This window comes from Sinocyclocheilus rhinocerous, unplaced genomic scaffold (genome assembly GCF_001515625.1).
Source record: "Sinocyclocheilus rhinocerous isolate Xijiao unplaced genomic scaffold, SAMN03320098_v1.1 scaffold559, whole genome shotgun sequence".
NCBI lineage: Eukaryota > Metazoa > Chordata > Actinopteri > Cypriniformes > Cyprinidae > Sinocyclocheilus > Sinocyclocheilus rhinocerous.
Genome location: NW_015635536.1, coordinates 94,373 through 110,191, shown reverse-complemented (window position 1 = coordinate 110,191; position 15,819 = coordinate 94,373). Strand labels below are relative to the sequence as shown.

At 35.8% G+C, this 15,819-nt stretch overlaps 1 protein-coding gene across 1 annotated transcript in view; it reads right to left on the bottom strand.

The window, feature by feature from the left end:
- Positions 1–15,819, bottom strand: part of magixb (MAGI family member, X-linked b) — a 100,443-nt gene that overhangs the window by 51,077 nt on the left and 33,547 nt on the right. Inside the window, exons 4-5 of the mRNA XM_016561644.1 lie at positions 9,135–9,254; positions 6,225–6,398 (exon numbers count right to left, since the gene is read on the bottom strand). Of these exons, the coding sequence (XP_016417130.1) occupies positions 6,225–6,398; positions 9,135–9,254 (294 nt within the window). The remainder of the gene's footprint in view (positions 1–6,224; positions 6,399–9,134; positions 9,255–15,819) is intronic.

Below are 15,819 nucleotides of genomic sequence, written 5' to 3'. Positions count from 1 at the left end.
TTTTCAGACTGATGAGCTTTGTAAAAATCGACGCGTTTCAGAAAGGCGGGGCATAGAGGAGAAACAATAATGTACAGTATGTGGAAAATAATGTGTTTTTTGAACCTTAAACCACATAAACACATTTCATTACACCAAATACACAAAATCATGTTCTTTTTAGCAGCATCATATGACCCCTTTAATAGTTATTAAATTAAAAGTGTTCTTGAAAAGGGTATTAAAACATATTGAATCACATGAAACCAACAAGAAAAAATTTTTTTTTTTTTACTTTTAAACTAAATTTTAAAGCTAAAATTTCTGGGCACTGCTATTTGTCACAGACACTTGTAAATTCGTTAAACTGTCACCATTCACGTTTCTACAGTCACAAGATGCCAAAACATTGCTGTGTTTATCACCATATAAATCATCACAGGTTCAGAAGTGACTTTTGTATTCCGTATACACACAGAATGATAAAGTAAGTGATAATGAAATGTGTTAGTCACTCCCAAAACTTTGCAGTATGTGGTGTTTGTTTGTGTATGTTCTCACAAATGTTATTCTGTTAAAAAGCAAAACCAAGTTTTCCTCATTCTACAGTCTAAAGGAAATCGCTTCAGTGCCAGCTGTGAAATGTACTGTAAGCCGGGTCAGCATCTAAGAGACAGAGCGGTACATTTAATCCATAGAGACAGATTGGTATGTAAACCTCCTCTGTTGATTGGCTTCAATGTCATGCTTTGATCGATGCCTCTGTCATCCGTGCCACTGCCCATGGGGTGAAGACACCAGGGCCAGACAAAAGTGCACAGACAAACAAAACCCAAGTGAAGTTATGAAAGAGTTGACTGGACAGATTTGTCGGCTTCAAGTCTTAAACTCTGAAATGTTTTCTGACAATCTCTAAGGCTAGATGACTAACTTTTTTGTTGCTTCTTAGCACAAGTGGTGATATACTGAAAATATTTTTTTAACGAAACCAAAATTACAGTTTTCATTTAGCTGGAAACCGAAACCAAAAATAGTTTCGGATTATTGGATAATTAAACTCGGTATAGCATACACTATGTAATTAAATCATTGTGATTTAATAATCTTTCGTCATGCTTTACAGTACACTTATTTTCATGTGTTGACTACTAACAAAAGCATGTGTAACATACTCGATTATAATTAAAACTGTAGTGTGTTAATATTAAATTTAAAGTTAAATGTACTAAATTGCAGCCTCGTCATTACAAATACATGACATACAAGTTTCTATAGAAATGACATTTAAGTATATTTAATTGCTGTAAATGCTTGTCAGTACATACAGCAGCACACTTAAATCATATTTCTAGAATTATGAAATTGCTTATTTAAATATGAAGTCTTACTTAAGTGTCAAAAAGCACTTTTAGGTTAAGTTAAATTGCAGTTAATATAAATTTAAAAACTATAATGCATTCATTTTAATTGCAAATAACATACAAACAAGTGTCTGAAAAATTAACCTTCATTTTGCATGAATGTCCTTATATAATAGTATAAGATATTAATATTATTTCCAAACCAAGTACTTCTATTAAAAGCATGCAAAAGTGTACTTAGTTTTCTTTTTCTCAAGGGTAAGCTATAGCTTTTACAATTGTTTTGTGCCTCTATAATGTGTAATTCACTGCAACTTAAAATACATTGTCCGTATATGTTGAATGGCTGTTCAATTATCTAAGGAGAAAGCTGTTCTGCTGCTAAACTGAAACTGTCCCTCACTCAACAATTATTCCTTAATATAAAGACATCCTCTTATATCACTTGAAATACCATATGTGCTTGTATACAAAGAAAAGTGGATATGAAAGATCCCCAGCTGGGACCTGAACATCTGCAACCTGCACTCTGTACTGAGGTAATTATCATATTCCCACTAGAATCATAAGCCCAGCTGTAAACAAACACATACACCCTTGGCTGGAGTGTCATATATACACACTCTATCTGCTTTAACAGCACTGATATTTACCAGGAGGCGAATGATGCTGTGAACTCTGGCATACAGATGCTATTTTAGTAATCATGATGGATATGGCAATGAATTTTACTGTTTTTAGTCCACATACCATATGCTATGGTATATTTAATCGAGTTCATGTGCAGAAAAACAAAATTTTTATGGATAATATTTTGCAATATGTAATTATTTAGCAAAATGTAAATGTTAGCGTTTTTTGCTAGACGCTTTTAACCAAAGAGACTTGAATTGCATTTGAAGTGTACATTTATCAGTACTTTAGTATTGTGAATTTAACCCATGACCTTGGCATTGCTGCCGCCATGCTCTACTGTTTGAGCTAACATCGAAATGTTAAATTTAACTTTAAATGTAAATTATAAATCATATTGTTAAAGCTACATCTAAACATTTACTCATCACATTCCTAAATTTACTTTCAGCAGTGCACAAATCTCTTTGCAACAGCAGAACTGCATTGAGACTAACTGTATATCACAAAACAATCAGCGCTGAAATGTGGCACTTGTTGACTGAACTGTTAAGATTGGACTGAAATATAGTGATCGAACAACATAGATTGTTTTTATTTCCTATGCCGATATCTTAGTGTGATATCATATACTGTATATTGGCCACCCTGCTCTCTATTTAATTTAAATATATTAAAAACTCTGCATAACAATTGCTGAAATTAAATTTATATTTATTTTACATTATATTTATTAATTAAAAAATATGTAATTAAAAATTATTAAAATTAAAATTAAAAGGAAGTAAACACTATAACCAACATTGCAATCAGTAATCTGGTAAGTGTGTCAGGACTGGATATCTTTTTATTTATTTATTTTTCCAAATAAAGAAAAGGCAGTGCTAATTTTACATACAGCATACAGTGAATATGATATAAATACAACATAGCGGCCAACTAGATATAGCAGCATAGACTGAAATCAAGAATTTAAAGCTGTCAAAATAAAAGTCCTGCTTCCGACACATCGGCCACACAGGAAAACTCATCAGCCATTACGATAATTAATATCAGCATTGGCAATATATCAGTTAACCACTAATGAAATTATGCTAAATGGTTGGTTTTTGATTTCTTATGAACACTTTTACCTGAACATACCAAGGAAAATCCGATTACTTGTGATTCAAACCTATTAAAGTGGTTGAGACAGGTAGGGGAGTCTGCATTCTTAGATGTGGGCTCATCAACATAAACTTGATCTCAAGTTTAAGAGAGCAGAATGGTGTTTAAGATACTGGAAAAGTCAAAATGAAACCTAACCAGACAGACATAATCCTGGCAGTGGTGCCATCTTTATCAAGGTGGGAGCATCATGCCCTGTGGAGTATGTAGGTCAGAACAGCATCCTGTCAAATGTGTGGCTGGTGGGCAGACTGCAGTAAAGCCCAGATGGTCTGTGACTGGGATCTGAGCTGTTCAAAGACCAGTCTCTCAAAGGTCTTCATGAAGTGTGCAGTTAGAGCAATTGGAATGCTTGGAAGCTCATTATATTGCAAAAGAACCAGTGCCACTTCTATTTCTCCAGATCTCCGGGAGAACAGAGACTGAGACTGATGTCACACTGACCTTTTATTTGCTCTGCAACCAACACTTATTATAAAACATCTGTCTTCGATACAAATCATATGTACTTTAATCATGTCTTCGAAAAAGAGAAAGAAAATCAAATACCAAAAATCGGTGGTTTCATAACAAGATAATTCTGTGTAATGACAAGCCTCTGTGATATATTATATTAGGGATGCACCGAATATTCGGCAACCGAAATTATTCGGCCGAAAATAGCAAATCTCTTTCGTTGTTCGGCCAAATAAGCGGAAAGGCCGAATAATATGTACCGAACAATGACGAATGCGATCAAATAGAGGCACGCGCTAATGCAGCAAACATGTCGGCAGTGTGAAAGTATTTAAAAACTATCAGAGAAAGACGCAGAAATCATTACATGCACAAAGCACCAACAGCGAGAGACTGTTTAGTGCTGCATCACGTCTCCAATGAGAAGATGAGGTGGCTAATGCTGGTGGTTAGGTTACTGTATGATGATTGAAATCGCGAAATGGCCTCAAACGATTAGTAAATAAACTGCAGAATGTTATATTTTCTAATGCACGCACAAATTGCATGTATTCTGACAGCGCTGCACGAGCTCGCGGCGCCAGGGTTCAAAGTCCTTGTCAAAGCTGAACTTGTTACTCGTCAGTTGCTCAGTAACATTTTGGTGAATTTTTTTAAAGCCATGTGACATTGTGATACGTGCGACAAACATCTTCCCAAATTCGTAATGAGAATCATTTATAAATCTGCATGCTGTCGTCAACAAAAAGAAGCATTGAGATCTTCCTGCGGAGTTCTGCCAAAATAAAAGTCGAGAAAAAGCAACAACTCCATCGACATTCATAAATGTTAGTATTGTAATTTTACTGTCGTTCTGTAAAATAAAATAAAAAAGTAAGACAATAATAATGATAATAATAATTCCCCTACAACAGCTCTGTTAATACATTTAGTATAACATTCACACATAGTGTTCAAATTGGGATCTGTAATATATTCTAATGTTTTAAAAGAATTCTCTTTTGCTCAGCAAGGCTGCCTTTATTTGTACAGTAAAAAATACATGCCTGATTCAAGTCTCAAAAATGGCCAAAAAATATTATTTTACTAACTTATTAATTTAATGTCTGCTAGAATGTAAAAAAAATGTTCAGTGTTAAGTAAATATTTTTAAATTGTTGTTTTTTAATTTATTTTTTTATTTGAAAAGCAGGACAAAACAGTAAAAAGCACATTTTGGCAATTAAATTAATGCAATGGTGAAAAAAATGGCAAAATTGGCCTACATGGGGGAAAAAATGTGAAAAACCGTGTTCGGTATTCGGCCTTCGGCCCTGTGTTTCATTTTGTTCGGCTTCGGCCAAGAATTTTCCTTTTTCGGTGCATCCCTATTGTGTTTTGTGCCTGATATTGTGTTTTCTCCTCAGATCCAAATGTGAATTTGGGAAAGGTGGAATAATAATAAAGGACAAGAAAACCTGAAATATAACACACGGAACACAGGTTTGCAGGCTCCTCAAGAAGAAAGAAAATATGTTAGAGCTCACATCAGAGCGGGAAAACAATGACTGAAAAAAAAGTATTATTTGCCTGGTAACTACTCTGCTGTCAATTTGAGCATGCAAGACAAGAAAAAACAAAGAATAATCACAGCCACTCAGCACAGCCACTTTCAGGCATCTATGTATTAGCTTGATCTGACAAGTTTAAACTCAATTATTTAGAATAGTATCGCTTATTTTTATTTCATGAAAAAAAAGAAATTGTGGATAAAGTATGTATCTATTTAGTGTTTGTATGACCCATATTGTCCATAAGTTACAGAATTCAGGTCCATTCTGAAGTATGAGACTTCAGAATGTAATAAAAATCACACTGTAATAGAGATCACAAATTGCAGCCATTTTAAACTCAATCCAACATCACCAGAATACAATGGAAAAACATGGGGACAATGTGGTTTGATTATAGTCAGAAATAAATAAATATTTAATTATTTTTTTATTTTTTTAATTATCAAATGTCATATAATTTAAAAATCTATATAAAGTTATGCATTTAAAATGTATACTACATCATTGTAGTAAAAAAATGTATATAATTTTACATAATACAAATGTGACCCTGGACCACAAAACCAGTCTTAAGTCTCTGGGGTACTACCGTAAATATATCAAAACTTAATTTTTGATTAGTAATATGCATTGCTAAGAACTTCATTTGGACAACTTTAAAGGCGATTTTCTCAATATTTAGATTTTTTTGCACCCTCAGATTCCAGATTTTCAAATAGTTGTATCTCGACCAAATATTGTCCTGTCCTAACAAACCATACATCAGTGGAAAGCTTATTTATTCAGTAATCTCAGTTTCGAAAAATGGACCCTTATGACTGGTTTTGTGGTCCAGGGTCACAAATATAAATTACATTTACGACTATATCTTGTAAACCTATTTCATATACACAAACCTACTAAAATATAATATGAATATAAAGACATTTGAGAATTGCATAATCATTTGCATATTGAATAGAGCCATTTTTATCCAATGTACTGAGGGTTGGTATATGAGAGTATTGCAACAAATTTACCAAAAACATTTAATAAACACAAGGTGCATGCTGTGAATGATGGGTATTCTTCCTACCTGATAGACCTGAGTCCTCCTCGCTGTTGTCTCCCTCCTCGCCTGCTTTCTCCAGGTTGCTGAGGGACTTGCTACGTGTGCGGAAGTTTCTCAGCAGGTTGCGGTGCTCCTGGTAGGTGATGGGAGGACTATCAGGATTGATGTGAACCGGACAAGGGGTTCCGTAGTAGTTCCCTAATCCAGTAAATATAAAAAGCATGTCATTCAGGCCTTTCAGGGACAATTATTGCTCAGCAGTTATTATATGAAGAGTTTCTTTAGGCTCTTATTTTAGGGTTTATAATATCCGCTGCAAAACATTGAACCACTCTGACCTCATTGTCCAGGAAATGTGTCACATTTGATCTCATATGTATTATTAGTATCTTTTAACATAACAATTTACATAGGATAGGGATTTAAGTTTAGATTAAAGCCATGGATATGCATGATTATTAATTGCAGAGTGAATCATAGCTTTATTTTAATACAAATAGCCAAGAGGAGCAACAAAATCTTGCAATCAAGGTCACCTTAATAACGCATGATAATCATATTGCCATAGTATATTCTCTAAAAGCATAAAAAACACCTCAAGGATGGAACACTATACAACAGGAGTGACATTATATCTTCAGACCTTTCAACAGATTTGAACCCTGATCTCCATCTGTTATTGACTTGCCTTTACAGTTGTAAGTAAATCATATCTTGCCGTGTCGGCAAGGTGAGAATGGCGTTTATAGCATTTTGTAAATGCGGCAGCATTTTTTATGCTAATACATTTTATTTGTTTAATCAGGCGAGGTAGGTGATCCTGCCCCTGAGAGCCATAACTAACATGCTAAAGGCACATGTGTCACAGAGCCCAGAGTAATGATGAAGACGAATGAGCTTCCAATTCCAAAATGAACATTGAATTGCGATACATTTGCACTGAAATGACTATTTTAGATGGTATATTACCTGTGTAATGGACAATGAGCATTTTTGTTAGTATAAACTGACTTTGTGTGGCTCAAAGTAGAAACCTGATAGCATTTCTCCAATTTACAATAAGTAAAATTGGAAAAAATAAGGAAAAAATGAGCAGTTACTTAAAGGCTACAGCTGACGAGACAAAATGAGATAAACTAAAGTGAAATAACACACAGTAAAAAAAAATTCTGTTGTTTTTACAAAAATCCTGGCAGCTGTGGTTTCCAGAATAATTCTGTAAAAAATACAATAAAAATGTAAACATACAGAACAACCTGTAGCAACCTTTTCCATTGCCTTTTTACAATATTTTACTGTTAAAATTACACTCTTTTTTTACAGTGTACTTGCTCATAGGCAACTTATTCTGTGATCGGTTTGACTTTCTCATGTGTGATATCACTGTATTTTAGATATTAGTGCCATATTACAATACATCAGTCAGGTTGAGCTGCTTGATTCTTCAATCATATTAATTGTGACGAGTGGGGCGGGGCGAGAGCCGTGGGAACGGAGCGAGGCCGGTGGAGTAATTGATAATGAGCGACACCTGCACCACTCACCGGTCTCGAGTCTCACGGAGGAGCTCCGGAAGGATAAAAGGGAGGAGTGACGACAGTGTCGGACGAGAGAGGACCAGGCCTGGAGTTTATTTTGTGTTTGGTGTGCGGCAGTCGTCTGCGAGGGGCTGCCGCTTTAATTTCATTTTGTGTTTGTTTATTTGATTAAAGTTTTAAATGTTCGCCGGTTCCCGCCTCCTTCTTCCCGACCTACGAACGTTTGTTACATTAATATATTAAGATATTAAAATACCATTAATAAAAGGCATATTAACCAACTGAAAAATACTGAGCAGAAAATTTTTTATTCATATTTTCATTTAAATTATGCTCATAATAGAATAGAATAGAATAGAAACCTTAAGGGCCAGATTTACTAACAGCTTGCCCCAGCACAAAACCGTCTTTTGGCATTAAAATAGTACTGTCAGGATTCACTAAAGATGCACAGTGAAGAATTAGCACTGAAAAGGCATGGACACAGTTATTTTTGAACCTGACCTTATTGAATATGTATTTGTTAGAGTTTCCCTTTGAGATGCAAAATGTTAAAATGAATCACACAACACGATTTACTAACAGCTGCGCACGTCAAATTACTGGTATTTGCGCCATTATTTAACGCCCCAAAAAAGCATGTCTTAAAGCATGCGGTAATTTGCTCTGCTCTTGGTAGATTGCGCTGGTCAGTATGGAAATGATCTGGCTGCGTCTGTGTTCTTTAATGTGCGCATTGTTAGTAAATCACCCGCAGAATTTTTCCCTTCCATCGGTGGTTTTATGGAATTGCGCTCTAACGCTAATTTGCCCTGTTTAGTAAATCTGGCCCTATGTATCTATTAATATTAAATTACAGGGAAAATGCAAAATAGAAGCATTTTCATTAGTGGTCTCAGACATACAGCTCCATTTCATCATATTTTCTTGATATCAGATATGACTTTTGTCTCGTATAACACAAAATAAGGTATTTATTAGAAATTCCTGGACAACAATTTTCTATTAACAACAACAAGTCTATGATGAGCACTGTCAAGCTCCAAAAAGAACTAAAATGACCATAACAGGCTCTTCAAAAGTCATAAAGGCTTGGTGTGAGAATCCAAATAAATTGATGATTTTGGGGTGAATGATCCCTTTTAACTTTGAGCTGTTGGATAGACAAGTATTGCCAACACAACAGTTGTGTTGATGCATGTTAATGTGTGTAAATGGAGCTCTTAGAACTGTGAATCAATAGATCAACAAAAGTGCCATAGATGTAATGCATGACCGTAAAAAACATCTAAAGAACATTAAAACAATGCAGCAATTAATTTGCACTGCAATTCTACTCTTCCTCTTCTTTATATTCATAAATTATGCAGTTATGGGGTCGTAAATGTGGGCTGACCTTTGAACTTCCCGCTCTCCAACAGCGCCCCCGACTCCTCCAGCGAGAAGAACTCCTCAACGGAGACAAAGTTATAGTCGACTCCCGTGATCTCGCCGTCTCGTGGCTGTCTAGTCGTACCTGAGGGTGGCATCAAAAAGCAAGGGATGCATTAAATACAGCAAACTCAAATAACTTACAGAACTATTGACAGATCACTGACCCGCGCTGCAGCCTTCAGCTCAATGTGTGTGTGTGTGTGTGTGTGTGCGCTCTCAGATTAAGATGGCATCTTATCCCCTCTCCATCCAGCCTTGACTGACAAGTTAACAGGGCTATGAACAGCCCAGACCAATTACAGCGATCCAGCCTCGAAAATCTGACACGGCCCTGCCTCTTTCCGCAGGCTTTCAACGGCTCCACACTGACACAACATCAATCACAAATTCTTTATCGCTCCTCTACCACACACACAGATCCTACCTCCTTTCTGCCTCAATATCTCAAATTAAGAGTCTGATAAGCGAAATCCCCAAGTACATCACAACATGAACATTAGTCCCAGCGCTTGGCTCGGAGGTCCTGCACTCTGCAGTGTGTTTGTTTGTGTGCATTGATATATTCACCCGCAGCTCACACAGCCAGGGGCCTGCTGGAATGATTAGACCGAATTACTTACCGCCACACCCACCACACGTCAATCACAGCGAGACAAGAGGACACTCAGAGCGAGGAGAGCGAAATGCATCGTCTGTCTAATTTAAGGCTGGCCTCAAGGGTGTGTGTGGGAGCATATGTGAGTGTACAAAATTAAGCAATGCCTAATGCACACGCAGTGAGAGGATTCTGGGCCAGGATACTGCTGTGAACGCTGGAAAGGTCTCTACATATCACGAGTTATGCAGTTGCAAACTGTGTGTTGTGATGTATGCGAACTGCGTGTTCGGTTAATAATCAGTAATATACACGATGACTTAATTGACGTTATCATAGATCATTGTGGAGACAAGCACACTGCTGTGTGTTTTGCAGTGGCAGACTGCTGGTGGTTTGGACTGTATTGAGCGGGTTTCTTTCATGCCAGTGGACACGTAACGAGATGGATAGATGGTTAATAGATGTGAGAAAGAAACAACCAAACAGAGTTCAGTATACAAATATATGCCAGAAAGAAGAGCAAATGCAATTCAGTATGCAAATATTATGAGGACAAATTCTTTAATAAACATTCTCTGTGTCTTCATGGTAAACGTATAAATTTGATTTAAATTTCCACAAGAAATTGAAGTAATTTATTTGCTATTAAACAGTTGTTGTTTTTGTGTGTGTGTGTGAGTGCGTGTGTGTGTAATGCATTTAATCTCCTTAATACATATTACAGTATTTCTTTGCTGTGAGATCACGAATAGCTGGGAAAGGTCTGCTTATTTACACACGTCTTGGCTAATCACAATTGTGTGACAGCAACTGTATCATTTTAGCAGGATAACAAACATTACTTGTGGATTAATATCAGTTGCTGAGAGCCAAACACTGCGGCAATTATATTCAGGCATTTCTGTTCTTATGTGAAGACGGCGTGTGTGTAAGTGCGTGTGTGTGTGTGTGTGTGTGTGTGTGTGTGTGTGTGAGTGTGTGTGTTTGGAAGCCTGTTTCTGAAAAATAAAATAAAATATTATGGCCTTATTTCTCCCAGTACTGCTGTTAGCACAATTGCATTTGCACTTTACCATAAATGTGACTTAACATCTCAAAAAGTATAATTCAAGCATTCTTACAAATTTAAAATTACTAACCATTACCATTATTATTTCTCCTAACTGTGATATATCTCACAAATGCAAGTATTTTCCCCAATTGGACATTTATATATCACAATTTTATCTTATATAAAGATCCTATACATACCCTTTATATATAAATAGCAACTTTTGCTTTAGTAATTGCTCTCACCAATGCAATTATTTTTCCACAACTGGACCTTAATATCTCAAAATTGTGACTTTCACAATTGTGCCTTTTTAATAGCTCAATCATTTCTTTATATCTCTAATTGAGGGCCTATTTTAATATTTGTGCCTTTGTATCCCATATCTTCATATCCCAAAACTTGTGGCTATTTTAATAACTTTATTTCTAAATTATTAATTGTGACTTCATATGTCATAACTTCATAACTACATCATAACTACTCTCATAACATAAAGCTGACATCTCATAATCTGCATCTTAATTTCTAGCTTGCAAGAAAATATTTTTATTAGCATTTATTTCAAATTTTCTCCCAGTTATCTTTATATTTTACTTTGAGGCAGAAATGTGAATGAAAACGCAGAAAGAAAAACTCCAAATACTTACAAAGAAGTGCAAATTTACATGAAATAAACTAACGGGTACTACTGGTGAAAATACAGTTAAGCTATGTATACCGTAAATACTTATCCAACAGGGTCTTTGGAGTTGGCATGTAGATTGCTATTACTGAAGATTTGCTGCAAATTTGTATATATTAATATACAGTAGTAATGGGATGGAAATATAGTGAGTGGCATAAGAACTGTTTCTGGTCACTGAAATAGACTTGGAAGGTAAACAACAGCTTGCTACTATTACAAATATGATAAAATATTTTTCTATAGATCTTCCACTCTTTTACAAGTCTACAAATATCACCAAATTCCCACAGGCTGGAGAGGATTTCAGTGATACTTCCTCACAGACACCAGACAAAGTTCAGTGTGAATAATTCTCTCAGAGCTCCAGGTAAGTGATTGAAGAACACATCAGAGACATCGAGAACACATTACAGCTTTCTCCCTCCATGAATTAATAATGAGCTCGTTAATTGTTTGTCAGGTTTCTGACCCATTGTGTCACAATGGTGACCTTCTATAAATAACCTCACGGTGACCTCAGCGAACCCAAGGTCCTTCTTATGACAGATCGAGAGACCTACAGCTAGACAAGAGCAAGAGTGACACTTCAGTTCACACTCAGCAGAAGTCTTCCTTCTACATTAGTACAGGGGTATTCAGCAGGGCGTACTGATACAGCTTATTTCCACTGTGGTGGAGAACCACAAACTATCCTCACGGCACACACACAAAGCAAACTAATGACAAACACATGATGCCAAAGAAAAAATGATGCAACTTCAATCAATCCTTCATGCATCGGTTTAACAGCATTGACATATAAAAGAGTTTTAAAAGTAATTTATAGTTTTCAAAATGCAATCAAACCAGCTGATTTGGAAAGTTCATTGAACGTCATACAAAAGCAGAGTAATCTGTGTAGCATGCAATCTATTCTCTAAAGAGACCCCTTCTGTACTTACCCATTATAAAAGCCATTTAATTTGATTCTATTGCATGAATAATTGATAAACGGCCAACCGTTTCTTAATTCCTTTAAGCGGTTTAATCCTTTATGTCCTGCGCTCCGCTTTAGCAGTGGACCATGTGAACTCTCTCTCAGCCTGCTGGCCCAGTCGATGACTATTGTTCAATGCCTTTGGTTTAATTGAACAGCAGCTATATTTGTTTTATTCTAATGTGCCCTCATTTGGAATCAATACAAAATGACTTCTGAACATGCATCCTAAAAACAATATAATCTGTTGTGGTGGGAATCAAATGGACATATAGTGAGAATGAATTTACTCCACTAAAAAATTATATTAAAACCTGCTTGTATGCATACTGCTGACCTCTTTATACACTTGAAATGAGGAATGGGATAAGCAGCATTTCACAATCCAATCAAGCCAGAAAATACAATCAAAAAGTGAATTAAATTCAAAATTAAAATAAATATAAAATGAAATATAAATATGAAATTAAGATGCTTCCTGCGGATTTAAGTATCCCACTATATAGACTGTATTTTGAATGCATTACTGCAACATATTTGCACAATGTCCTCCTGCCTACAGCTATATGAGACAGACCTTATGTAATAATGGTCTGATACAGTCATACACTGTCTAATGCAGTCATTATACTGCAGTCATTTGACTAGACACACACTTGTGCTCTTAGTAAGCTGCCTTGCTGTATAAAGCTACGGTCTTGTTTAAAGTTGTTAAGCAAATTGTCATGCACTAAAATCCAGTAATTTCAATGGCAATCCATGCAATTGGGAAATTCTTATGGGTATGAAAGACTTCCACAAGCAGATTTCACAACAGGTTCAAGTTGGTCACACAACTTTGTCACACTGATCAAAAGAAAGGGCTGTGTGATAATGAACAATGGACCTTTTGCCCGTGATATTTTGCTGAAATGCTAATACACTTTTTGGCAACATCCTAAAGGCAATTGAACCTCACTATTTTAATACTTTTTGGCATTGAATGAATTATATTTAGGCAGCAGCTATTCAAAAGAAGCTATATGCTACTTACAATGACTGTAAATATAGTGCTGGATACCATGTGCACCATATGTAAAGAGCTACAAATAGCATCATATTCACACTAAGTGCAAATACTGATAGATGATATTCATGCAATGTGTAAATAGAAATCATGTGCTGTTTGCACGAAGGCTAAATTATCTGAGCAATGGAGGACAGAGTTAGTGAAAAAAGCCTTTGGTTGGCAATTTGCACTTTATTTGCTTTCTTTTTTTATCATCCCCCATTTCGGATATTCTCTGTAAAATATGTATTCAATACTGCCTTTGATTTTTGCCCACTCACACAGTGCAGTGGCTATAAGATGACACAAACTAAATATGTTGACCACAATATAACATTAAAAATCAACATAAGGATTTAACATTTTTCATTTTTGTCAGCAGATTCAAGGTCAAGCTTTGCATTGATTCATTTATTTCATTTTTGACCTTAGATCAAGGCGTGATGGTTTATGCATTCTCGTCGCCCCAATTAACGTCAACATTACTGCTGCACATATTGGACAGGTAAAGTATGACTACCAAGCTGGAGGCATCCAGACTGTTTACTCTGCTATTTTCCATCTCTGTCAGATGAAACTAGAGCTCTCACCCAGAGGCCTCAGCAGGCCTTCCTGTCCACTCTGCTTAGCCAAACTAAAGCCCCTTCAGGGTCAGGCTGAGTGATCTACACAGCTATGCTACAATGAAGGAATAATTCACCCAAAAATGCAAATTTGGTTATCATTTACTCATGTCATTCCAAACCTGTATGACTTTCTTTCTTGAGTTAACATATTTTTCCATACAATAAAAGTGGATGGGGACAAGAGACAGCCATCACTCACTTTCATTCTATGGAAAAGAGCAGCTTGGACATTCTGCTAGATAACAAAGATAATACAAAAGCATTTGGCCCATGTGTCTGAATGAAGCATTCAAGATACTCAGCTGTCAGTAGAGCTGATAGAGCTGGTCTCACAGTATAAGAAACATATAAAAAAAGCCAAAACGGTAACAAAGAGAGTGAAAAGATATGAAAAGAAACTGCTGACAAAATGAAAATGTTCCTATAAATGTATACACCACCTGCCAGGCAGCACTGCATTACAATAGCTCTGCTATTATTACTAACAGTACACCTCTATTATAGTCATTATACCAAAATATATTCACTATATCACTGTGAATGAAATCTGTATTATCAAATGACCTGCATTGAAGTGAGAGAAATCTTTATTATTTAATGATTATAGGCTCAATGAAATCTGTTTCATAGGATGTGGATTCACTTTTTATTTTATACTTGGTGTTAATGGGACTTTCAATGAGAGCTTGATAAAAGTAATGTTATGTGTTACTTTTCAAGAAAAAATGTAACATAATAATTGTCCTCATTTCTAAGTCGCTTTGGATAAAAGTGTCTGCTAAATTACTAAATATAAATAATAATAATACATACAATAGGAGTAACACAACAATACAACATTCATTTTAAAGTAATGTTATCCAAAACTCATGATCACAAAGCAAAGCACTGAAAGCCAGTTATGTGTAGCCTATAGATTTTCATACATGTATTAGTAATTGTGTGATGCAACAAAAAAGTAACACTCCATAAGACAACATAAGTATGAGGAAACAGACCACTTTGAAAAATTAATAGAAAAAAAAAGATCAGAAATAGGAAGCATTAGCAAGACGGCTGCTCACTGGGCGGTCTTGTTTAAGGGACTTTTTTGATAACAAGTTCTCTGCATGCTGTAAAAGACGTCATGGTCACTTTCCTCTGAACAAATCTGTGTCCTTTAAAGCTTTGACTGCCTTGTGATGATTATTCATATTCTGAACTCGGTTCACTATCATAATAGAATCAGCTTTTTGGCAAATTATGCTGTGAAATCAGTCTTAATGTGATAATCAGATACAGTACCTTGAATACACCATCAAAGAGGGGTAAAGTAACGTCTTCAATTATCATTTTGGCCAAATATTGCATGATATTGCAACAGAATTTTATCTGCAAGTTCAAACACAATGGATCACTGAAAATTAATGTGCACAGTGGCTTAAAAGAGACATATTATGCCCCTTTTTACAATATGTAATATAAGTCTCTGGTGTCCCCAGAATGTGTCTGTGAAGTTTCAGCTCAAAATACTCCACAGATCACTTATTATAACATTTTGAAAATACCTACTTTGAGTGGAAGCAGAAACACGCTGTTTTTCGGTCCTGTCTCTTTAAATGCAAATGAGCTGCTGCTCCCCGCCCCCTTTTCCAGAATAGAGCTACGCCATTACAGCTCG